Genomic DNA, 26,219 nt, shown 5'->3' with positions numbered 1-26,219 from the left:
GCTGTACCGAGGAGCAGAAGATGGAGACACTTGGTTATCTCTTGGAGGGACGAGCCCGTAAGTGGTGGAGGTCCACTTCTGCACCGTTCATTGCTGCGAGATGAGTTGCTACTTGGGCCGAGTTCCACACAGCTTTTTAGAAGCTATATTTTCCTCTTGCACTTCGTCAGACGAAGACGAGTGAGTTGTTGAGTCTACGTCAGGGAGCTATGTCGATTGACGAGTACCAGCAGAAGTTCTTTGACTTGTTGTCTTATTGCCCTGATATTGCTAACAGCTCAGAGATGAAGTATAATCTGTTTTTTCAAGGCCTTAACCCAGAGATTCATGACCGGATGGCGGTTGGTGATGACATGACTTACGAGGGGCTGGTGAGCCGATGTCACCAGGCATAGGATAACATTCGGCGTAATAGGTCTTTCTCTCAGTCTAGGCCTGCGAGTTCCTTGAGTCCCCGTGCGCAGTCTTTTAAGAAGTATGGATCCTCTTCTTCCTCTGGTTCTGGTGGCGTCACCCATTTTGGGAAGAAAGAGAAGTGCGACAATTGCGGAAAGAATCATCCGATGGACAAATGTCGTAAAGCTTCTGCAGCGTGCTTTCGATGTAGAGAGGTTGGTCATCTCCGGAGGGATTGTCCACTAGCTGGGGAGGTGGTTCTGGTTCTATTTCAGGATCGGGTTCTCATACTACCGTTCAACAGAGATCGCAGGGAGAGTCTGCTGGGAGTTCTCATCTGAAGCCGCGGACATCTAGTCAGGTGTTTGCCTTGAAGCATGATCAGGCAGTGGAGGAGAATGAGAGGGTCATCGCAGGTACATTTCTGTTATATGGCATACCTGATTTTGTACTCATTGACACTGGTGCATCTCATTCTTTTATTTCTGCACGTTTTGTTAAGAAGCATAAGTTGTCATGCATTGCACTAGAAGATTTTGATTGTATTCTGGGGATTGATGTATTGACTACCTACCGAGCTTCAGTGGACTTCTATCAGAGGTTGGTTCACTTTCATCCGATTCAGGGTTATAGCTGGTTTTTCTATGGTGAGGGAGCGCGACCTCCGATGCCGTTTGTGTCAGCTTTGAGAGCCTGTCGATCTCTAGAGTCTGGCGGGGAAGGCTATCTTATCTATGCAATTGATTTGTCCGTTGAGAGCATTGGTATAGAAGGTATTCCAGTTGTGAGTGAATTCCCAGATGTATTTCATGATGATATTCCGGGTTTTTTGTCTGCTAGGGAAGTCGAGTTTGACATAGAGTTGATGCCGGATACTTCGCCTATTTCTCGAGCACCGTATCGTCTGGCTCCATCAGAGATGCCAGAATTGAAGAATCAGTTACATGATCTTTTGGATAAGGGGTACATTCGTCCTAGTGTATCTCCTTGGGGAGCTCCTGTTCTCTTTGTGAAGAAGAAGGATGGGTCTATGCGGTTGTGCATTGACTTATCGGCAACTGAATCTAGTTACTGTGAAGAACAAGTATCATTTGCCTCATATTAATGATATGTTTGATCAGTTGCAGGGTATTTCGATTTACTCCAAAATTGACTTGAGATCAGGTTATCACCAGATGAGGGTCCGAGATCAAAATGTAGCCAAGACTGCATTCTGTACTCGCTACGGGCATTACGAGTTTCTAATGATGCCTTTTGGACTGACTAATGTGTCGGCTATATTCATGGATCTGATGAACCGTGTTTTCAGGGAGTTTTTGGATAAGTTCGTTGTGGTTTTCATTGATGACATTCTGGTGTATTCGCATGATGTGGATGAGCATGATTTTTATCTGCGGTTGGTGCTACAGACTCTTCGGGATGAGCAGTTGAAAGCCAAATTGAGTAAGTGCAAGTTCTGGATGGATCGAGTGGTCTTTCTTGGCCATATCATATCCAGGGATGAGATTTCTGTTGATCCAAGTAAGATTGAGGCTGTGTTGAATTGGTCGCGTCCGATGATGGTTGCTGAGATCCACAGTTTTCTGGGTCTAGTAGGATATTATCGTCGCTTCATTGCGAATTTCTCTCAGCTAGCTCGACCTATGACTCAGCTCACTCGTAAGGGTGTTGATTTCGAGTGGTCCTCAGGGTGTGAGGAAAGCTTTTGTGAGTATTTCTCCGATTAGATTCTTTCTATTTTTTGGATGTTTTTAGAATCGATTGATTTTCGAGTATGTTGTTCTTGACAGAGTTCTGATTTTTTATTCTCTTTCGGTTTTGAAATAGAGCGTCGTTCAGAATTGTTATGATTTTCGGAAGCATAATTTGAAAATGGAGATTTTGAGATTTGTTGGAATCAGATTGTTATTGTTGTTTTAGCATTGTTTTGAGTTAGTTGCATTGTTGTACTATTGTCTGCGTTTTCGGTTTAATCAGTTATAACCGTTATGCCGCCGGTTTGAGTTTTGAGATTTTGAACCGTTTGAATCGTAGAACTTTGGCTATTGAGTTTTGATCGTCGTTGTTGATCTTCCTTGCCTCCGTACAGATCCATTTGGAGTTTGTCAAGCCCTGAGTTAGTGGCAGTCGATCGTCGAAGAGTTGGACAAAGTAATCCGTCCTAAAGCGTTCTTCAGCTGTTTGTGATTCTCTTTCAGTATTAGCAATCTCATCAAATTGTCTCTTCCTAGAAGTTTGTCTGCGCTCAGGAACTACAGAATCAACTCCTATATTACAAGCAATTTCTTTAGCAGAATTTATAGCAGATGAAAATCCTTCTTCCCTGTAATTTTCAAAAAAGAAACAAGTCCTTTCAATTGTTTCACTGCAACATCTATATGCATCATTTCCTGTAATTCTCAAAAAAAGAAACAAGTCCTTTCAATTGTTTCACTGCAACATCTATATGCATCGTTTCAGATTGTAAGGATTTACTAACCGAGTTTATATTGTAGAGAATATCATACAAAATTATCAAGCTTAATAAAAATTTAAAGCTGCTAAGTTCATGTGTTGCCAACAATCTAGTATCCCTCGACAATCTTGCATCATCGGTTACATCTACTGCCTTAAGTAAAGCTTCTCTGATTTGCCCAACTTATGACTTAATGACCTTGACACTTTCAATATGACTTTCCCACTTTGTGGTGCACAATGACTTTAGTGTCAAATTATCCAAACCCTCAAGTAGAATCCAACGTTTTGTAGAATTTTAGAACACTGTATACATGCATTGACGTGCTCCAAAAAAGGATTTTGCCTTAACACAAGAGTTTGCCATATCAAAAATCACCAAATTAAGACAATGACTACCACATGACATGTAAAACGCTCTCAGATTTATATCAAGCAATCTTTTTTGAACATCTTGATGTTTCCCTCTCATGTTGGAGCCATTATCATAACCTTGTCCTCTAATATTATCAATATCAAGTCCAAGAGAGTCCAATGCAGCACACAATTCATTGAAAAGGCTCAATCCACTCGTGTTTTCAACATTCAAAAATTCTATAAAATACTCCTCAATTTTTACCGGAATACATGACACATCAACACACCGTAATTTTAAAGTCATTTTTCCATGTGACTTGCATCAGGAGTACAATCAAGTATCACTGAATAATACTTGACTTTCTTTACCTTTTCAATGACAACATTTTTCACTTTCAATGACATATTTTTTATCAACTCATTTTGAATTTTATGACTGAGATAGTGATGATGAATTTCGTTTTCTTTAATTAGCCGAATATGTTCTTGCATTATAGGATCAAACTCGACAATCATCTCAAACAATCCCAAGAAATTACCTTTTGAATCATCCTTCAAATTTTCATTCTTTCCACGAAAGGACAGAATATTTTTATCTAAACATTTTACCACTGCTACAATTCTTGTCAAAACTCCTCTCCAACGGTGTGTTTCATTTTTAATCTATTTATGCAATTCTTTGTCAATTGTTTTATTTTTCCTCAATCTCACTTGTAACTCCACCATAGATCTCAAATTAGCAAGATGTTCACGACATTTTTCATCTTCTTTAACTTCTCACTTAGATTTTTCCAGTCTCTAGATCCCTCTTCTGCTAATTGACTTCGTGATTGCAGTGTTTTGAAAAGCTTACAAAAAAAACAAAATACTTTATCAAACTCCTTTGAATAAACTAGCCATTTTCTGTCATGTCTAGTTTTTTTTTTGGAAGAATTTTATTATAATTCTCTGCGAAAAAATGTCTACCAAGTTCATTATAAGTGTATTCAAAATTAACATCTCTAACTGGACCTTTTTCAACGAGTAAATCCCTCATTTTTGTATCAAGGCTATCCCAAAATCTTGGATCAAATATATTCAGAGAATGATGTATGCTTTTTATTTTTCTCATTATTAATTTTGTCTTCATCAATATCCACAGTGTTTTCAACATACACCTCTTCTATTTGTACTTCAAAACGGTTTTATTCTGTGTTCTGATAATCAAAATTGTCAATCAAATTTTCTTCCACTATATTCGTTTCTTTCAAAACAAACTTATCCATAGAACCTTTCATTGATTGAGTCATCTTCTTTTCCATATTTTTTTTTCTTTTAGTACTTCCAGAGGGGTATTTTCTAGGCATCATATTTCTTCAAGTGCTGTTATAGAAAGTACAAACACAACAGACAATTGAGCTATACGAAATTATCCTTCATATCTCATAGTTATGAAATAATCCAAAAATAATTCATAATGAACTAACAAAACACACAATTCAGGTACTAATATAATTTATGATCGGTTAATTTAACTATTTAAATTCAAATTCAACAAAACCCCCAATTTTCAAAATACGTTTTTGGAATTCAGACCTCTAATCCTCGAATTTTCATATAAGAAATTAACAAAAAATATTAACATCTAAGTATCTAACATTAAACAAAAAATAATATGAACAAAAAGCATTAAATCAAAATAAAATTAAACAATATATCGAAATTCAAAAATAAAAAAATTGAACAAGAGCGTGTAATTTGTTACCTTGGAATTTGGATTGTATTGCCAAATGTGTTTGTGTATTTCGTGAGTTTTGTACATATGTGTTTTAAGAATTATGAAACAAGAAACTATAAATAGTCAAATCAGACGCGCACAAAGCCACAAATTGACAGAAAGAACAAAGTGTTATCGGAACTCTCAAAATAAAAAAACTCAAACCCTTCTTTTGTGTGGATGGATTTTGTCCTTTGTGTGAAAGTATTATATATAATATTTATATATATATATATAATTATAAAAAAAAATTTAGGGCCCCCATACAAAGGTAGGGCCCTGGGCACATGCCCTGGCTGTCCATGGCCTAGGCCGCCCCTGGTAGAACATGATCATGACATAAAAATATAACATCATTTTCTTTGGATGACGAATTGAATGGAAATGTGATAACCATTAGAGCACATTCATCGAGTTTCATGGTCATTTAAATAGTTGCGCAGCCTAGGTATATAATTTGGTACAACCCATACTAACCGAAGTCAATATGCATATCGTACCATACTATCCGAAGTCAATATACACATATTTTGTTCTTGGTTTGGAAAGACCCTTCCCGGAGATCATCCCGATGCACCAATCTCGTACTTTCACCATAAGTACACATAAACATCAAAATAACATTTTCATCTCATCATATAATTATCGTTCATTTCATTCTCATCCATATCATGCTCATAAACTTTCATGCTTGAAAATCATCCATGCTATTTAAAAAGAAAGTAAACACATGTCCTTTAACTTTTCGTAAATATCACGTTTTCATATATAAAATAACTTTCATGGATAGAAATGCTTGGACCATCATGCATTATATACGTATATTTAAAGATCTACGTAAGTCGTTCTCCTCGTTCTCGATGATAACTTCATGCATAAAGTACGCAAAATTTCACTTGGACACATACATGGATTCGATAGGACTTAATCATATAATAAATGGTAAAATAATTGGGTGCCCACGACGCCCAGACCCCACGCTTAGGGGCATGCGTGCGTGCGTGCGTGCCTCCCAACAAAAGTTGGGCAGAAAATTCTACATGGATTTTTTATTTTTCTTTTTCAAAAACTTTTTCATGCACACACGCTCGATCAAAACGCATACCCATGCTTATAAATCGACATCTGCCATCAATAAACCTTAAAAACACATCATAAGAATCTTCTAACAACTCGTCCTCAAGATTTGAATCCAAAGGCGCTTCAAAACATCAACTCAACATAAAAAATCAGGTTTTGGACTCTTTCGAAACCCTTAAAAAGATGCATATAAAATATTTCATACATGATTGCTTGTTATTTGAAATTTAAAATAGAACTTTTTTTAAAAAAAATTATTATATATGTGTATATTGTAGATATTTTTTAATTTAATATAATATATAATTAAAAATACACATCGAAACGTGATAACCCCATGAGATAAACCTCATATACACATCAAAACATCGTGCTAAAAACTCGTACCCATGAACACGAAACTAAAAACACATCGAAACCTAAGTTATTATCAAAAATATATTTTTACTCTTTTAAAAAAAACCATGATATGAAAACAACTTACGATTATCTGATACATGTCATCACACTTCGTTCCTTTGAAAATCATGGGAATTAATTTCTCGCTAGAAAATATCATATAATTAGAATACACACATCAATATAAAAAAAATGCATGATATTGCTTGGATAATGGTTCAAAGATTGAATAAAATTTGTCTTTTCTTTGCTTGGTATAGAAATCCGGACTCTGAAAATGCGATTCTACCCTTCTCATGATTGAATGAGGTAAAATCCTTGAAAACTTTGAGAGGAAACTTTGAAACTAGGGCAGGAGAGATCGTGGCTGCTAGCGTGAAAAGGAGATAAAGGAGAAAATATTTCCACGCTAAATTTTTTAGCAACTAAAGTTTAGATTCTAACATTTTTAATAAAAAAACCTATGGGCCGAAGGTTGGCCCATGAAACTTAAAAAAATACATCCTTTTGAAATATTCCTTCCTAAACTTCAAAAAAAAATTAAATATTATGAACCATTTTTAAAATAAAAATATGCACAAAACATAATTGACTTAAACTTGTTATACCTTGTTCATAGCTAGGCTAGTCTCGATTCCCTTCGTCACGTGAATTAAACACATGCCTGAAAAACATTAAAAAATAAATAAATTTTGCATAAAAATTCATAATTTAAACATTTAAGCATAACATTTTTTATAATAATTAATTAAACTCTCGTTAGTAGATTTATGAATTTTCGAACATTACAACTCTTCCCTTCATAAAAGAATTTCGTCCTAGAAATTTGACTTTCCAAATTCTAACAACCGAAGTTCTCATCCAATCTAATTTATAAGACCCTTACTTACATGTTTGTCTACTAAATTCTAGTATCCTGTCAATCCATGCTTCCGCTACGCACTCTGATAATAATATATATTTTATCGGACTTATGTACCTTCCCCATATTGATCGAGATTAGCCTTTATAAACATTTATTTGCGAACCACAACTTAAAACGAAATGTGAAGGCTTATAGTCCTTGGAACCTAGACTCCTCAAAATTAAGGTACAAAATTACTTACTTATTAGAACCTAATACTTGTTCATTGGTAACACATGTCGAACACACCTATCTCATAATCATGTAATTCAAAGTTACAAAATCCAAAGAGCCTTAAAGAGTATGATCCAAGAACATGTATCCACTTAATCCAAAAATAAAAAGAAGTATCATGTTAACATTTGTACTCTCCAATCCTTACATTGAATCTTGACTAATTCTCAATTGTAACCAATAACAATTGTAGTAAATTATCAACGACCTAAACTCTAGAACCCTCGTCTTAATGACTTTCGACAATTCCTCAAGTGTCCACATCTTTATAAGGTGTAACAACTAAATTCTAGACGTTTACCATGCAGATTTACTTCCAAATATCATGATTGTTACAAGATTTTTAAAGATATAAGTTCCTACAATCCCAAAACCATTACCAATATTTTATTGCTTACATCAATTTCCAATAATCAATCCTACGCTACTTGCATCTTCTTACAGAAAAATGTACTCTAAAAATATATATTGTTAACTCTTAGATCATAGTTAAAACTTATATTATACTCACCATCGAATCCCAAAATTATAACAATTGTGTTATATTTTAGGACCGAGCGTTTATATTATACTCAGCCATTCTCTGCACAAAACATACTTGATTTAAATTTTTAAACCTTGCTCATAGGCTAGTCTGATTCTATTTGTCACAAGAATTAAACTCATACACATAAAAAAAAAAAAAAAACTAACTTTTACATAAAATTCATAATTTAAACATTTAAATACATAATTTTTCATAATAATTAATTAAATTCTCGTGAGTGAATTTATGACTTTTAGGACATTCCACCATCAATAGTGCTAATGTTACACTATATAAGTCAGCATCACAAAAAATTCCACTTGATTGGATTTTTCTTTAGTTATTATGTGCAGGGATAAAATTATTCCATAGTACAAGAAAATTAATGTATATGTTAATTTTTATCAGTATTATAAAACTCATTTAAATGACATTTAATTTTGAAGTTTGAAATGTTTAATAGCTGGTTAAGCATTGAATAGTTTTTTTTAAAAAAAAAAATAAAGAAACCGACAATAAATTGTGTCTTGTTAGGATCTGTTGGGTGAGGTGAACTATTTAGATATCACTTGATGGGATCGTTTTTTTTTTTTTTTTTTTTGTTTGGGGGGGGGGGGGGGGGGGGGGGGGGAGGGGGATCAGTGGGGTAAATCATTGTACTAGTTGATCACTTAAACTTCAAGATAGATTTCAGTTGAGGTTGGTCAACTGAATCTTTTTCTTCTCGCGTGTCTATGTTAATCAATCAACTTATAAAGTGCAGAATGAGATCGACTAACAGATTAGAACATAGATCAAATGAAATCGTGAGTGGGTGAGAAGGATAGACTGAAAATGAAAGACGCAAGGGTTTGTTTTATGGATGTTTGAAAATTTCAAAAACTTCTATGTCACCTCTTCTTCCACCTCAGAAGGATTCACTCTAGATGAATTTGACTATTACAATCAACTTGCAAAATCTCACTCCAAGAATAGGACTTACACACAATCGCCTATCTCAGAAATCCTAGACACTCAAGAACTCAGCTCTCGACTGATACTTGTTACAACGAAGTTTGCAGCACCTCAAATGATAAATTACAGATACAACACTTGTTACAACTCAACACTTGAGCAATATATGATCCTAATTGATCTGATATAATGCTATGCTCGCTCATGTTCTTTGGCTCTTTTAATATGATCTTGAAATAAGCTCTTTGCTCCTCGACTGACTGTGTGTGGGTAAACTGAAGGTATTTAGTTTACCTTTGATAATGAAGATATATGTGCGATTACTTTTCTAAGAAGCTGGATGACATTTATGATGCCCTTGAAGGCTATTTATACTGGGAGGGCAACGACTCTTTCGAACTCAAATCAATGGTCGTTAAGTTGTATTTTTCGCAGACATTCCCTATCATCAAAATACACTGATATGTTCTGTAAATGCGGCGTTTGGTCTTGTACGAAAAATTCTATCCAAATGGGTTGCGTTGATTCAATCTTTCTTAAGTCTCTTGGTCAGTTGAGTCGGGCATAAGTTTAGTTTCGTAAACTGAATGCATTTTACTTCCAATCTTCAGTAGAGCTTTGATGCAGTTTGTCCTTATAGAATTCACTCTGTTTAGCTCTCTAAACTGATGCAGTTTGCTATGTAAAGATAGTTTATTTACTCGACTTCTTGAAACCACTTGATAGCTTGATAGTCTTTAGTTTAGCTCTTGGTCAAAGTCAACTTAATTGATATCTTCAGTTTAGTTCCGTGACTTGACCATTTTTACTCTTTGGTTTTTCTTGTCGAGTGAGTGCAGTTGAGCGAGTACACTTTAACGACTTTGACTGGTCAGTTTCGCAAATATCAAAACTATGTAAAATTCTAACATGTCTCAATCACGATAAATGATGAAAACAATATATTGATTATTTTTTAATTAAAATAGATTAATTGAATGTTTTATCAATGATCATTGTATTTTGATCATCAATGGTATTTATTGCATGTAATTTTTAATAATTTGTACAAACAAGATTTATTTGAGCAAAATGTAATACGTTTTGGAGCACCAAATATAGCTCTGGATTTATTCCCCTATTTTTCATGACGTGTACAAAATATTAGGTATCAATAAAACAATATGAATGAGATAAATAATAATTTTATATATTACTTGTGAGGGGATTTGGTATATTTCTACGACTATATATATATATATATATATATATATATATATATAGAGTTTTGATATTATGGGCAACCACCATGGGCACCTACATGAGCAACAGCTGACGTGACACCTTGTACATCCAATCAGTGATTGCCATGTCAGTTGTTGCCCATGTAGGTGCCCATGGTGGTTGCCCATAATGTCAAAACTATATATATATATATATATATATATATATATATATATATATATATATATATATAGATTTTTTATTCTTTTTATTTATCAAAATATCACCTTTTGTCTTTGAAAAGAAGGTAATTGATTAAAAAGAGTCAAAAAAGATACAACTGAAATAATAGAAGGCGAATGAGTGACTTGGCCTTCCAGACCAGACATAGAACCTAATGCTCTATCCAAAGCATGAGCAACTTAATCCGTTGACCGATACGCAAAAACAAACAAATAAGATTGAAAATCCTTAGAAAGTAATTGACAATCTTCAACTATTACACCTAAGCTGGAAAAATCAGAACTTGAAACATTTAAAGCATCGATCACAATCTTAGCATCTGATTCAATCAATATGTGATGAAAGTGAAAATCTTTTAACAAGTTCGAAGCTTCTCGAATTCCAAGAGCTTATGATATGGTGGGGTCTTGAATTCTCAAAATGCTAACTTGAAAAACTCCAAATATAGTCCCGCAAGAGTCCCTGAGTATGCATCCAAAACTCATTCGAGAAGGATTACTAAACATCTCCGCATCGACGTTACACTTAACAAAAAAATGTGGGGGAGATTTCCACTGCACAATACGCTACTGGTTGAGGTGTACAGTAGGTTGTTCTGTCCTAAGATGTGCTCCAAGCCATTGAGAATGAATGTCCATAGCAAATGAAAATAATAAGATCGCTGATTTGCTGACACCATTCCAAACCACATCGTTACGATTCTGAAAAATTCACCACAATATCACTGCCGCTTTATCGATATCAATTGGCTCTTTGGTACTAATAAGATTATGCCACCAATCTGAAATAGAAGTCAAGGACCCTGAATTGCAATCAATGGAGGTAAGTTTCCACACTTCCCGCATGGAAGGGGATGGAGATCAACGCATGTAATTCATCTTCTTCGCTATGGCAGCATAGAGGGCACCACAAAGGAGCTTCGATATGACGACGACAAAGTGTTTTCATGGTTGGAAGATTATTCGATAAGCATATCCAAATAAAGTTAAGAACTTTTGTTGGAACCTTACTTCAAATCAGACTCCAATTGACACTCATACTGGAAGAAGTCTGAACTTGGCTCCTGATTAGCATGGTGTATCCACTTTTCACTCTGTAATTTCTTCTTCCATCATCGCCCCAAATCCAAAAATCATCATGCACACGATTTCTCAATGGAATAGAAATAATTAGATTCTGATCTCTTTCACTGTAAAGCTCGCATATGAGATCCACATCCCAATTGCCTACCTCATTAAGACGCAGAGAACTCACTGATTTAGATCGCAACTCGGGGGGGGGGGGGGGGGCCTCTCAAATTCAATATAAGTGTAGTGACACAACCTGAAATCACTAAAAACCAAAGCTTCAAGCATGAAAATAAACTAAAAATCAGTAATCAGAAATCCAACAGAAACTTAATGAAAACAACTAAAAATCACCGGCAGAATACAACCGGTTCCTAAATAAAAATACCAATAAATCTTTTATACAACCCCATCGAATAACAATACTAAAATCCCAACATAGAAAAACTCGTACAGTACAAATGCACCCTGCTGCAGCTCAACGACAGTTGGTCCGTCCAACCTGTGTCCTACCCCATGGAATGAGGTGTCCAGAACAAAACCAAGGACGTGAGCATAACAAGCTCAGTACGAAATCATGAGTATACAAGTTCTATGAATGCTAAAGCAAATGAAGGGTACCGAAAACCTATCAAGAAATCATTGCTCAGTCAAATGCGTCATGGTATGTAGTACGCTGGGCTGTAGCATCAGGAGACACTCCTATACCATAAACCCGTGGACTAACCGAATCCAAAACTATGGTATCCATCCACAAATATAACGGTTCTTAGGGACCCCTCAACTGGTTATAACAATAATACATGCTCAACGTATAATGCATGCAACAATAATATATGTGACATAATCCATGCACATATAATTAATGCCACATAAACATGCAAACATAGGACATGCATAATCAACCAGAGTATCTCGGATAGTACGTCCGTACCTCAAATTAAGCAACCTAGTGATACAAGCTCTATAGTCCAAGCCTATAAGCAGACAATCATTGTATCACTATAAATTATCTAAAAACCTTAACTAGACTAATAGATACTCGCTTAAGCTAATCTGAGTCTAGTATTATACCTGCATCCGTCGATAGCCCATTGATGGCGATAGCCCCACAACTTGGGCAAAACTCCGCTACAACTCCGGCAGCGCTCTGTCACCCCTTGAACCTCGAGAAAAACGCCTAAAAGACCCTAAAAACTAGATAGAATCGAGAGAGGGAAAGTTTGAATGAGCAAATGAAATGGTTGATCTCGGCCCCTATAGATAGGCATAGATCGGATGGTCCGATCTCCCCCAATCAACCCCCTTTGAACATGTGTCCTGCCAGCTGCTGACAAGAGATTAGATCATCTGATCCCAACCTTCGGATCGTCCGATCTTTGCATTTTGTCAAATAAAATCCATATCTCTTATCTGAACGCGATCGGATCTTTCAATCCTGACTTCGGATCGTCCGATCTCTTCGCAGCGTCCGAACCTTCAACCTAGTTTCCGAACTTGTTCGGATGGTCCCATCGCTTGGCCTGTATAGTTTGGATCGTTCGAACTCCCAACCACTTGAAACTTCTCCCGGACCATTTTCGAACGTCTTAAATCCTATTTTCCACTCCTTAAACTCATTTAAGAACTCCTTAATCCTGTTTTAAGAAATGAATTAGTTAAATTAATAGTCGGGTTACTACAATAAGGATACTCTCTATTCGGCAACGATGGATCACCCCAAATTTTCGTATGTAATCCAGAACCAATACGCAACCAAGCACCTTTACGGATAAGATTTTGGGTAGCCAGGATATTATGCCAAACATAACTTGGATTATGCCCGATCTTAGCATAAAAAAAATAACCACAGGGCTACTAGTATCGAGCCTTAATCACTCGAGAGATCAGAGAGTCATGATAAAAAACGAGCCTCCAACTTTGCTTTGCCAATAACACCAAGTTGAATTCACGAATTTTACGAAAACCCAATCCACCTTTTGTCTTATGACGACTTAGCTTATCCAAAATTTGCCAACAAATACCGCCTCTCATATCTCCTGATTTACCTCACCAGAATTAATTCATCATTCGCTCTAGTTCCTCGCACAATATTAAAGGCAAAGCAAAAACACTCATAACATATGAGGGAAGAGCTTGAACAACCGACTTTAATAAGATTTCTTTCTCTACCTGAGATAAAAACCGATGCTTCCAGCCATTCATTCTGTTCCAAACTTTCTCTTTTATAAAAGCGAACACATCATGTTTGCTACGTCCAATTAAATAGGGTAGGCCAAGGTAGTTGCCATGATCAGTGGTTTATCGAACTCTTAGCAACTGATTTTATGGTTCATCTCCGAAGTTACATTCAAACTGAAGGAAACAAAGGACTTAATAAATTCACCAATTGGCCCAAATCCCTCTCATAATCCGCATACATTCAATGATAAGTGCACATTTTTCCTTCAAGCCTTGAAAAATAGGAAGCTGTCGTCGACAAAAAAGAGATGAGATATAGAAGGCACTGTACGAGCCACTCTAACACCATGAAGGTTTCCTCTCTTAATTTCATAATGGAGTAGCGATGATAAAACTTCGGTGCAGATAAGAAAAATATATGGAGATAGAGGATCTCTTTACCGTAGCTCTCGTCTTCGAGTAATGGGACCAATCTCTTGCACATTGAGAACCACCATATAGCGCACAGAAGTAATGCACATCATAACAAGATCGACCCACTTCCTGTCAAAACCCAACTACAGCATCATGTAAGGAAAGACCATTCTACTCGATCAAACGTCTTCGACATGTCAATCTTCAGAGCCACCTCTCCTTTTTTTTTTCCCTTGCCTTTTTCTCTTTAAGTAGTGCCCAATTTCGAATGCAATAATGACATTGTCAATAATAAAAACAACCTTGAGTGAAAGCACTTTGCGTGGGCGAGATAATATTGTTGATAACTCTCTTAAGTTTGTTTGCGAGCACTTTTGACACTATTTTGTAAATAACATTACAGGGAGATATAGGACGAAGATCAAAAATTGTTTCTGGTCTTTTAGTCTTGGGAATAAGCACAATAGAAATATCATTCAAACAAAGGTGGCAAAAAACCTTGGTTGAGAAAGTGTAGAAATGCTGATGTAACATGATTCCTTGTAATATCCTAAAATCTCTCGTAAAAACCAGGGTTCATACCATCCGGTCCATGTGATTTATCAGGATGAATAGAGCGACGAGCCCCCCAAATTTCCTTATCATCAAAGGGACGAATAAGTGATTCATTCTGTCTTGTATCAATACGATGCGGAACCTTAGAAATGATATGGTGATCATCGCAACGTCTGGAAGTGAATAAATCGTTGAAATGCCTAAGAATGAGATCTTGGAGACCATTCTCCAAAAAACAAGGATTCCCCGCATCATCTTGAAGCGCCACAATATGATTTTTGCGTTGACGGGATGAAGCATAATTACGGAACAACTTTGTATTGGCATCACCTGCTTTTAACCAGAAAATCTTTACTCGTTGCTTCCAAAAATTTTCTTCATGGGCAAGTAAGTTCGTGAGCCTATTTTTTGTATCCTCAATCTGAGCATCTGCATATTCAACTCGCATCCTCTTAAGACGTTTGAGGCTCTCTCTACAACAGGAGATAGCTTTTTTTAAATTAAGCTTCACATTATCCCCCAAAATCTGAAGATCTCTCCGACTCTCCCACAACTTGCAATTCTATTTCGGATATCCTCATCATTACAATTCAACCATCCCTGCTTGACAATGGCTTTGCACTTAGATTCCAATAGCCAAGAATTTTCAAATCTAAAGCGCTTATTGCGACAGAAAACCGTAGATGATGGCTTCAACAAAATAACATTATGATCAGAGGACACCACATCTAGGTTAATTACTTCAGAAGTAGAAAATACCCCCAACCACGATGAGATAGCAAGAGCTCTATCAAGTCTCTCATCTACAAAATGCGTTGTGCCCCGACTACGTTCCCAAGTAAACCAATGGCCTTTCATCACCAGATCAAATAAACCACAAACATTTAGAGTTTCTCTAAAGTCGTTGATAATAGATGTTGGATGACGTAACCTACCTATTTTTTTCCTGATTGAGATAAGATATCATTGAAATCTCCAATACAAGACCAAAGAAGGGATGAGCGATGAGCTAAAGTGTGTAATAAATTCCAAGAAGCCCGTCTTCTACTCCTTTCAGGGAAGCCATAGAATCCTGTCAACCACCAATTAACCAATTAGCCATACCCTGAATTGAAACAACCACATCTATGAAATTATAAGCATAGGCCAAGAGAGTTGCCATATGTTTGTGTTTCCAGAACAGAGCGATTCAACCCCCATTATTGACGCCAGGCACAAAGAGAAGCCCTTCATAATCCATTTTTATTCCAACGATATAAATTTTTGTTTTTGATGAAAATCTATTGTTTTTTTATGATTATTTGTTTACGAAAACATTATATTTTATTATTTTAATCATTTATTTTTTCTTTTAAAAAACAAATTGAACAATCATGAATAAGTATTAGTAATAATAACAACAATAAATCATTCAGATTTCGTTTGGATAAATACTTATAAAATATATTTTTTAAAATTTTTATAAAATATTTTAAAAGTTTTTTAAAAATAAATATATACGTGTTTGAACTACTATTTATATAAAAAATTTAATATTTCAAAAATAATGTGTTTTGATTTTCAACATTACTATCCATTATAAAAATATCTAAAAACGCATTTTTTGACAAAAATCTTGCAACTGTATTAATGAAAGATATCAATCGTTATAAAATTAATCAGCCAACTAAAAAAATTCCTAAACACTCAACAAAAAAGTTTTTAAAATATATGAACTTTATCAATATATACATACATATAACATATATGTGTATGTATTAATACTTGCCCGAAGAGCTCGAAGACAACTCACCTTCTTCTCCGTTGTTCAAATTGAGAAAATAAACCCTAATCGATCTGACATCACGGTCCATCACTTCTGCGAATTATCGGAGTTCTAGTACTATTGATCGAATCGATCTATGGCGGAGGAGGATACGGCGGCCGCGAGGGTCAATGGCGAATACCATAGCGAGACCAGTGAGTACAGCTCGGAGGATGAGGGTATCGAGGATTACAAGCGCGGCGGCTATCACGCTGTAAGGATCGGCGATGCCTTCAAGAACGGGAGATACGTTGTTCAGACCAAGCTTGGATGGGGACACTTCTCCACTGTGTGGCTGGCCTGGGACTCGAATAAATCTGTACATTTTCTCGTTATTTTCCTGTTTCGGCTCACTTTATATTTTGCTCCTTGTGTTGGCGAATGAATCTTGCGATTGATGTTAATTTTCCGTTTTTGGAGTGTATTTCTAGGTTCATGGATTCATTTGTTCTTCAACCCTTTTGAAAATTCTATGAATAAGCAAAGACTTCCAAATGGTTGTTCTTTCTTTTATCAATGTTAAAAGCTTTTTTAGAAAACAAGACCTTGTTACTCATAGTTGTGTTTAGGTGGGTAGCGGGTGAGATTGATTTTTTTCAGCTTGGTTATCTTAATTGTGTGGTTCTATTGGAGGAAAAATTATGCTTGAGTTCAAAAATTGGTTGGATAAAAAACTCTCTGCTTTGTGAGTAAGGGTAGAAGTACACTGTAGCTGATTATTTCTCGATTTGTGTAATTGAAAGAGGAACTGATTTTCGTATGTTTTTTTTTTCTTTTTATGTATTTGGCACTAGATTTATGTAGCTCTGAAAGTTCAAAAGAGTGCTGAACATTACACAGAAGCTGCAATGGATGAGGTGACAATATTAAAACAGATTGCCGAAGGTGATCCAGAAGACAATAAATGTGTTGTGAAGCTTTTGGACCACTTCAAGCATTCAGGACCAAATGGACAGCATGTGTGTATGGTTTTTGAATACTTGGGAGACAACTTGTTGACACTGATTAAATATGCAGACTACAGAGGTGTTCCTCTTCACATGGCTAAAGAAATCTGCTTCCACATTTTGGTGGGATTGGATTATCTTCATCGTCAGCTATCAATCATACATACAGATTTGAAGCCGGAGAACATACTACTCCTGTCTATGATAGATCCAGCTAAGGATCCAAGAAAGTCAGGAGCCCCTCTTATTCTCCCATCCAGTAGAAGCAAAATTGTGCCCAAGTTTGAGCCTTCTAATGATCATAATAGTTCATATAGTGGCCTGACTAAGAACCAGAAAAAGAAATCTCGAAGAAAAGCCAAGCGAGCGGCTCATAAATGTGTTGGGCCAGAAGGTTCCACGAGAGCTGAGCTTGATGATGAAGCAAGTAGTCCTGAAGCTTCTCAGCGGTATGGTAAGTCCAATGGAGAGTCTGTTGAAGAAGAAAGGATTACTTCAGTTGCAGAAGCAGAAACTAATAATGGAGCAAATATTGAATGTAAAGGAACCAAGGTTCGTAAGAGAGGGAGTCGATCAGAGAGGCAGAAGCTCTTGGCTGAGGTTGACCTAAAGTGCAAGTTGGTTGATTTTGGAAATGCATGTTGGACATACAAACAATTCACAAGTGATATTCAGACGAGGCAATATAGATGTCCAGAGGTTATTTTAGGATCTAAGTACTCAACATCAGCTGATATGTGGTCACTTGCTTGTATTTGCTTTGAACTGGCTACCGGTGATGTTTTATTTGATCCACATACCGGTGATAATTATGATCGTGATGAGGTATGTGGCCCCCCTTCTTTGTTCTAGCTTGTATACATTTTATCTCTGTGTCCCACCAGCATAGCTATTCAACTAGCTTAGTCGGCATGTCTTGGTTTAATCTTTGTTCTTCCATGATTCTATTACATAATTATTTACTCATCTGATCCATGTAGTGGGCCTCTATTTTTACGAAACTCATTGCTTCGACTTCCAAAATGTTTATTTACACATCCAATCTAGGTAGTGGGCCTGAAAACTCGTTGCTTGGACTTCCAAAAATATGGCGGTTATTATATTACCAAAGGGAAATACATTGTTTCGTTTTTGTGTGGTAGTTTTTTTTAATAAATAACAATATTATATTAATTACAGGAAAACTATTAATTACAATAGGTGGACAAGTGATCCCCTAACAACAAAAGTCTAAGCATGACCCTTATATCAACAATAGACAAAAGCCCAATCTCTTTATAAATATGAGATTGAGACATTCTCAAACTCTACATGAGACCCAATCCAATAGATATTTGAATTTTGATCTTTCCCCAGCACATGTCAATCGACTCTTCAATGTTGTCGAAAATTCTTTTATTCCTCTCCAACCACACGGACCAACATATGCCATGAATTACCACTGTCCAAAAAAATTATGCCCTTCTTGCCAAGAAGATGTCCAAGTTCTATAGCGAATAATTCTTGCGCTGATCTTGAAACCACCCAAACCAACCTCATCTCTGTCAAAGCCCTAGCTCACAACCCACTCGTAAAAGTACAATGAATCAACATGTGGTCCTGCGTCTCCCTCTCTTTCCGACACAGCACACACCAACTTGGGCATTGAGCACATGTGGGCAACCCCTTTTGCATCATCTCCGAAGTCGGCAACTTGCCCACCACCACGGTCCACGAAAATACTTGGACCTTTGTTGCGACCGGAACCTTCCAGATAACCTTTGTTGGGACCGGAACCTTCCTGATAACATGTGGGTAGTTGTTTGAAATGTCCATTTATATTAATAGCCACTGAGAAATCCTTTTTTGGTATGCATACAATATAACAAAGTTTCAAATTTTTTAATGCTCATCTGTTAATGTCATATTCCTAATACTTTTTATTGACTCCGAAGGATCATTTGGCCTTGATGATGGAGCTTCTCGGAATGATGCCGCGCAAGGTGAGCACTACTGCTTGCTTATTAAGTAGCAAATCCCCCATTACCCTCGAATAAAATCTTATTTGAAAGTGTTTGTGGCATTCGCTGTGCTGCTTGCTGCCCTTAGTTATATGCTTTCTGAAGTCACCTGTGTTGTTTGATAAACATAATCTGCAGGTTGCCTTAGGCGGGCGTTACTCACGCGAATTCTTTAACAGATTTGGAGATCTGAGACATATTAAAAGGTTAAAATTTTGGCCTCTTAATAAGTTGCTGGTGGAAAAATATGAGTTCTCTGAACAAGACGCGAATGAGATGGCAGATTTTCTTGTCCAGATGTTAGAATTCGTGCCTGAGAAGAGACCAACTGCAGCACAATGTCTCAATCATCCATGGATTGTAGGACGGCCTCGACAGCTTACGTCCTCTCTGTCTTCAAAGGCGATTGACAACGGTGGTTCCGACAAGAAATGTGAGAATGATGAAAGGGAAGCAATGGAGGTCAGAGTCGGAAACATTGCTATCGATGTAACTCCTACTGAGAAAGACTGTGATTCCAAGTTTAAAGGGAAGCAATGGAGGTCAGAGTCCGAAACATAGCTATCGATGTAACTCCTACTGAGAAAGACTGCGATTCCAAGTTTAAATCTCACCCTTTAAAAGTTAAAACAGCCGTAAATTGCGATTTGGTTGTCTTCGATCCATCTTGAATCTCAAGTGAGGTGCCATTTTTGCATACCTCCCTCTGATTATGTTGAGGTCGGTTCTTTCGATTTTTCCTTTTTTTGTGGCTATGATCCTGCCTGAGCAGGAAAATGGTGAAAGGCTAAATTTGAGTGCTTGCGTTTCGCCATGACAACCCATATTCATTTACAGGGAACGCGTACCAATGCCCCCTATAAGTCCTTTGTTGTAATTTTTTTGGACCCGTTTCCAATTAGTAACACAGTGATTGTCAATTTGAAAATTTTTCATTGTGCGTCACACGTAACGTTCGTTTTACATGTTCACCATGTCATGTTAAGTGTAAAATTACCCGCACAACTGTTGTGGTTCGAATAACTACGACTCTATGCTCAAGTACATGTGGGGAGTAGAAATTGTTTTCAGTTCTGGTTGTAGAACGGACCTAGATTTGATACTGATAATGATAAAGAAAGGAAAATGCCATGTACACAAGGTCTAAAGAATTAGAGGTCAAATTCTTTTGAAGCAACTATTTTGTGATTTCAGAGGGAACGTTAGTTGTTAGGTAATACTCGAAATGTGGATGCTGTGAATCAAACGAGGTGATTGATGCATCAGATTCACACGTTAACGTAAAACTACTCCCACCAAATAAATTCACATCGGCATTTTTCGGGTTCACAATAATACAAATTCTCAACCGTCTCCTTGCATAGCTTTTTGTTTACTAGCCTAATTAAAAATATATATATTGTAAACCTTTAATTATAAAAGATGCTATCCCAAGTCAAACCAGCAGCAGCTGATAGCTGGTATAGTAAAAATTATCATGGTTCTCTCGGGTAAACCTCAAATAGAAGGAACAGGCCCAAAATACAAGATAATAAAACCTTGAGTAAAAGGTGCCGCAAGTTTGTTGGGACAAATTAACTTAGATGAACGACACTTGTATCCGAGCTGATCAGGTTATGGTCCCAGACCAAAATTACACGAACATGTTTCAAAGGAAACAGTCAAGGACACGCGACCTAACTGTATCATGTAAGCCCGACCGAACAGAACAGCTAACCAAATCTCATTTGGGTCTGGTTCAGTCAACTTCCATTGCCTTTTCTTTCTCACTTTCTTTACTTGTCCATAACTTGATAGTTCGATCATGTGAAACAGTCACAATACATTGTCCATCTGCAAAAAATGACACAACAGATTTGGATGATTAATCATTTAGTTCCTGAAGTATTTATTAATTTCAATAAAATTAATGATATGCATCCGCCTTCCAAAAATCAAAAGTAAGCCAAAGAAATGTGACATGATGAAAAGATTCCAACTTAAAAGAAAAAAAAAGGTTTTGATCACATTTCCCTTTGAAAAATCTGGCCGATAAAGAAAAACCTGAAAAGATAATAACAATAGGCAACTGTAAACATAAAACAATACTAAGGTAGTGTTTGGGAGAGCTTCTAGGAAGCACTTTCTCAGCTTTTCCATCACAAAATTTCACAAAATTTTAAAATTTTGTGAAAGAAAAGCTGAAAAATGCTTTCTAGAAGCTCTCCCAAACACTACCTAAGCCTCGGATGTTAAGAGCCAGAGAGACAGACCTCCCACAATATCAAGTGAGGTAACTTTTGATTCATGACCAGACAAAGTCTTTACGGGCTTGAAATCTCTCGAGGACCAGACCTGAAATGAAGTGCTATGATGAGTTTCACGAATACAAGTATACAACCAAAAGAGAAGGGGGAAAAAATCCAAGCGGACAATAAAAAACCTTCCCAGAAGTAGTCGTTAGAATATGTATATACCTTAGCAGTCATGTCATATGAAGCAGTGACTAAAAAGTATCCCTCCTGAGGTTCAAATTTGACTTGAGAAATAAGATTAGAATGAGCAGGTATAATGTACAAAGATTTTCTTTTCCTCAGATCCCATATTCGGCATGTGTTATCTTCCCCACCAGTAGCTAAATGATAACCGTTGGGGGAAAAACTGAGGCCAAGAACCTGAAGCCAATAATGATAAAATGGTTATCATAAAAAACTAAGCCAAAGCAGGAGTAAAAGAGAGGCAAAGAACAACTAATCTCAAAATCCCAGTGAGCCTTACTGGCTTGACGTGGCCTTCCAGAGCAAGAATACTCCTCCCAGACCTTAGGTCCCACACTCGAGCGAGAGAATCTAGTCCACAAGATGCTGCTAACGACCCATCATGGTGAAAAGACAATCCATACACACTCCTGCTATGGCCTTCTTGAAGAAGTAACTCCTCACCAGTCTCCACATCCCATAATCTCCAAGTTTGGTCAAAACTGGCAGTGCCCAAGTACCTTCCAGATGGATGGAAATCAATACGAGCAAGACGATCCAAATGACCTTCAAATGTTCTCAGGACTGTACCGTCAGGATTCCATAATCTTGCGGTCCTATCAGCAGAGGCGGTAGCCAATTGATAGTTTATTGGTGAGAATGCAACATCTGAGGCTCTTTCTGAGTGGCCCTTTAGGGAAGAAACCTTTGTTACTTCAGGCATGCTCCATATCTTTGCAACACCACTTAGAGAACTATGGAAGTTATGGAAAAGGAAATAAATAGAAGTATGGATTCTTTAAACACGATATCTTGCAGGGAAACAAACTATAATATACCACCAGGAAATGCGAAGGGAATCACATAATTAAGCCTCTCGAGACAAATTTGATTGCCATTATGAAATTATATTTATTTACAGTAGAACCTCTTGAAAAAACTGGAATCACATCCAAAAGATGATATGCACAAGCAGGCAATACACAGATGAAAACAAGTTCAAAAAAAGAAAGTAGAGGACCATAATGTCATGAGGAGGAAATAATTTACATCGATTGTAGGAGGAAAGCACATCAAATGTGGTACAATTTAATGGTCGTTAACAACCTAAATGCACCACACCTGCATAGCCAGTACCCTGTAGTACATGGTATTGCAAGTGAAAAAATTAAGACGTGCACATGAAATCGTACAGATAACTAAAACATGTATACCTACACATGCTAACAATAATAGACAGTATAGATTACCAGGTGGCAAGCATCTTCCCATCATGTGAAAGCGAGCATCCAGAAAGAGGCCGATCATCACCTATCTCACTGGAATCCAAGGCCATCTTTTCTACCTGTTTCAAAGACCAATCTACCTCAGCATCCAAATCCTCGTCAGGATCATCCCTTTTCTTCTTTGCGCGATGAAGGCGCAAAGCAGCTTTAACTATTGAATATTTTGCAATTTCTTTACGGGCCTCTAAAAGTGCTTGTGAACCTTCAGTGTAAAAGGGATACTGAATATCTTCATCTGGTCTGGTTGGTGCCATCATGGCTGCAGCTTCTTCATCCTCATGAACTTTCATCAGCATTTCCAGCTGGCCTTCAGAATCAAGTTTTGCCATAAGTGCCCTCAAACGATCACGTCTCTCCATCTCCTTTTCCCCGAAGAGAGTTATAGGTTCACCAAGCCGCCGTAGTCGGGTTCGAACAGCTCCATCATTGGTTGGAACTGCCATAGCAGCCGCGTGACGCTTCATCAAAAGTTCCTGCATCACTTTCTCTTGCCTCTCTCTAACCTGCCTGCTTTCTTCAGAGATTTCATACTCCTGATTTGATCCTGTCGGAGGACGAATATATCCAGACTCATCTTGATCAGAATCTGAATCACTAGCTTTTGAGTCTCCATTCTGGCCTAAAGGCGGTCTAACGACAGGAGGGCGTGGGGGCAGTGGCGCTAATGGGCGAGGAACTGGTAGAGGCACAACAGGAATTGGGGCAATAGGAGGAAAGCCCGGGGCTAAGATGGTGGGTGCCATTACCGGTTGTGCTGGTTGAAGAGACGTTGTATCCATTGCAGAGACGCCCATTTCGTCGTCAGAAGCTGGAGCTGAAGCCTCATCAAATGAAGTAGAGACTGTAGTTTTATCGTCTGAGTCCATTGCTCCTGCTCAATGAGGAACCACAAATTTAACAACCTCTTCCCAGCAAAACAATCAAGTAAACCAGTAAATCCCTAACGGCACTAAGATAGGAAGTATTACACCACACATTATACAGCTCTATGGTGTCCCATAAAAAATTTGATGACCTCCCCTTATAAATGTCTTTAATAAATCAACACAGACAAGCTTTTCAACAAAAAATAATATCAGATATATTATGAACTCGATTCTTGATCCAATTTAAGAAGTAACAAAATAGAAATCAGAGAAAACAACAAAAAAAGTCCATATAAGAAAAGGAAAAGCAATGGATTAACCACATAGGAAGAAGCCAAGTCAAGCCACTAAAAATTTGAATCGATGCGAGAATAATAGAACCATCAAAACTTAAATTTAAGTTCAAAAGTTTTGAAACACAACATTTATGGTCTAAATACAAACAGTAATGTGCATATATCTAATGCAATACAGCACATAACAAACACATAAGCATCAAAATTCGCCTTTGGGAAGTATGCGCATTAGGTGGTTCGTAAGTTCAAATTTAGAAATCCCAAAATCTATACAGCCGCCGGCCGTCCGGCCAAGCCCCATCCCTCCGCAGACCCGGCGGCGACTACCCTAGCCCCAAGCCGGAGGCAACAAATTAAGAGAAAGCAAAAGCAAAACAGAGAAAAATGAGAAGAAAACCCTTACCAGCAGCACCTGCCCGTATCGTATTACAGAGGAAAAAATATAGAGGGCAACTGTTCAGTAGCTATGTCCAATATTCATTATTTCTGGGATTTTAGGGGGAAGCTCTTTTCTGTTTATTTTGTGGGTTAGTTTCATAAGGGTAGACCGCCCCAAGGGTCTTGTCTAACCCGAAACCGGCCCACGGTCAAAGAACCGGTTAATCAAGTCAAAGAGACGGTCCATTTACGGTTTACAAATGTCAAATCCGACGGGTCAGTTCGTTTTTTTTTAAAAAAATTATATATATACATGGTATATAATGAAATCTAAATGATATGATTGAATATAACGAAATGATATATATATATATATATTTTTTTATATAAGATGTTGAAAATTAAAATTTTATATATTTTTTATTGAATAAATATAATAGATTTTTTGTTGAAATAATGAAATATTTTTTAGAGTTTTTATAAGTTCGATTGTGCAAAGTTTATTTAAAGTTTATTTTTTTTATTCTTTAAATATTTTTTTAAATATTTTTTAAAAAAAGTAAAAGGGTCGGCTCGGATCCGAAACTGACGGTTAATCGTCCGAACTGGAACCGACCACAAGCGGACTGGTTAAGAGTTGATATTTTGGTGACCCTGATCCTGACCTTGACCCGGCCCGTGGCCATGTCTACATTAGGGTAGTATTATTTATTGGCTACCTAGTAAGATTTAGATAATAAAATTATGAGTAATATTCATTTTGGTACACGAACTTACAAATTATTGATAAAATGTCAAATTAATACATGAATTATTGTAAATGATTTAATTGGTACATGATCAAATTAAAAATTTAATTTTATCTTTAATCAAAATTGTTGTTAAGTCCAATTACTACTATTAATCTATTATTATTATTTGATTAGGTAAAATTTTATTTTCAAATTTATTTATTGATTAATTTTAAAACTACATATTTATTTTAAATTATATCATGATAAATAATTGTCAACTTAAATAATATAACAAAAAATAAACACGATATATTAATGAAAATATAATAAAATAAATATATGTCAACGGAGCCCGTTGATCTTGTTTTTAAACTATTGAAGCAACATCATCATTTTAGTTATTCGAAATCTGGTACTGTTATGTTGGGAATTCAAAGAAATGTTCAACATTAAGTATTTAGATAATGAAAAAACAAATCTTTTAAAAAATTCTCATTCATTGTCTCGATTTGTGTGATATTCGAATAAAATAAAATTTCGCCACTTAATTTAATAATTTTTAAGTTTATATTTTTTTTTAAATTTAAATATAAATAAATAAATATTTATTTTATTATATATTTATAGGTATTAAATATATTTTAGTCATATATATGATTTATTTATTCGATGTGATTTTATTAATATATAATTTTTTATGTCAATTTATTCCAAAAAAAATGGATAATT

At 36.4% G+C, this 26,219-nt stretch overlaps 4 protein-coding genes across 4 annotated transcripts; 1 reads left to right on the top strand and 3 right to left on the bottom strand.

Moving 5' to 3' along the window:
• Nucleotides 1-2,693: 2,693 nt before the first annotated feature.
• LOC140877319 (uncharacterized) lies at nucleotides 2,694-3,511 on the bottom strand. The gene is made up of 3 exons (XM_073280856.1): nucleotides 3,165-3,511; nucleotides 2,876-3,020; nucleotides 2,694-2,786 (listed from the first exon to the last, which is right to left on the bottom strand). Exons 1-3 carry the CDS (start codon nucleotides 3,509-3,511, stop codon nucleotides 2,694-2,696), a joined length of 585 nt encoding a protein of 194 aa, XP_073136957.1.
• Nucleotides 3,512-15,230: 11,719 nt separating this feature from the next.
• Nucleotides 15,231-15,963, bottom strand: LOC140877318 (uncharacterized). The gene is made up of 3 exons (XM_073280855.1): nucleotides 15,918-15,963; nucleotides 15,711-15,795; nucleotides 15,231-15,669 (listed from the first exon to the last, which is right to left on the bottom strand). Exons 1-3 carry the CDS (start codon nucleotides 15,961-15,963, stop codon nucleotides 15,231-15,233), a joined length of 570 nt encoding a protein of 189 aa, XP_073136956.1.
• A 535-nt stretch (nucleotides 15,964-16,498) lies between these two features.
• On the top strand, nucleotides 16,499-20,423 carry LOC140880050 (uncharacterized). Its single transcript, XM_073284134.1, has 4 exons — nucleotides 16,499-16,846; nucleotides 17,322-18,299; nucleotides 19,409-19,456; nucleotides 19,613-20,423. Exons 1-4 carry the CDS (start codon nucleotides 16,625-16,627, stop codon nucleotides 20,033-20,035), a joined length of 1,671 nt encoding a protein of 556 aa, XP_073140235.1. The 5' UTR covers nucleotides 16,499-16,624; the 3' UTR covers nucleotides 20,036-20,423.
• A 435-nt stretch (nucleotides 20,424-20,858) lies between these two features.
• Nucleotides 20,859-24,897, bottom strand: LOC140882419 (U4/U6 small nuclear ribonucleoprotein PRP4-like protein). Its single transcript, XM_073288410.1, has 6 exons — nucleotides 24,782-24,897; nucleotides 23,181-24,087; nucleotides 22,232-22,685; nucleotides 21,931-22,128; nucleotides 21,727-21,808; nucleotides 20,859-21,307 (listed from the first exon to the last, which is right to left on the bottom strand). Exons 2-6 carry the CDS (start codon nucleotides 24,080-24,082, stop codon nucleotides 21,213-21,215), a joined length of 1,731 nt encoding a protein of 576 aa, XP_073144511.1. The 5' UTR covers nucleotides 24,083-24,087; nucleotides 24,782-24,897; the 3' UTR covers nucleotides 20,859-21,212.
• Nucleotides 24,898-26,219: the final 1,322 nt, after the last annotated feature.

The sequence above is a fragment of the Henckelia pumila genome, chromosome 2 (genome assembly GCF_033568475.1).
Source record: "Henckelia pumila isolate YLH828 chromosome 2, ASM3356847v2, whole genome shotgun sequence".
NCBI lineage: Eukaryota > Viridiplantae > Streptophyta > Magnoliopsida > Lamiales > Gesneriaceae > Henckelia > Henckelia pumila.
The sequence above is the reverse complement of the archived record's forward strand: the minus strand, read 5'-3'. Positions and strand labels throughout refer to the sequence as shown.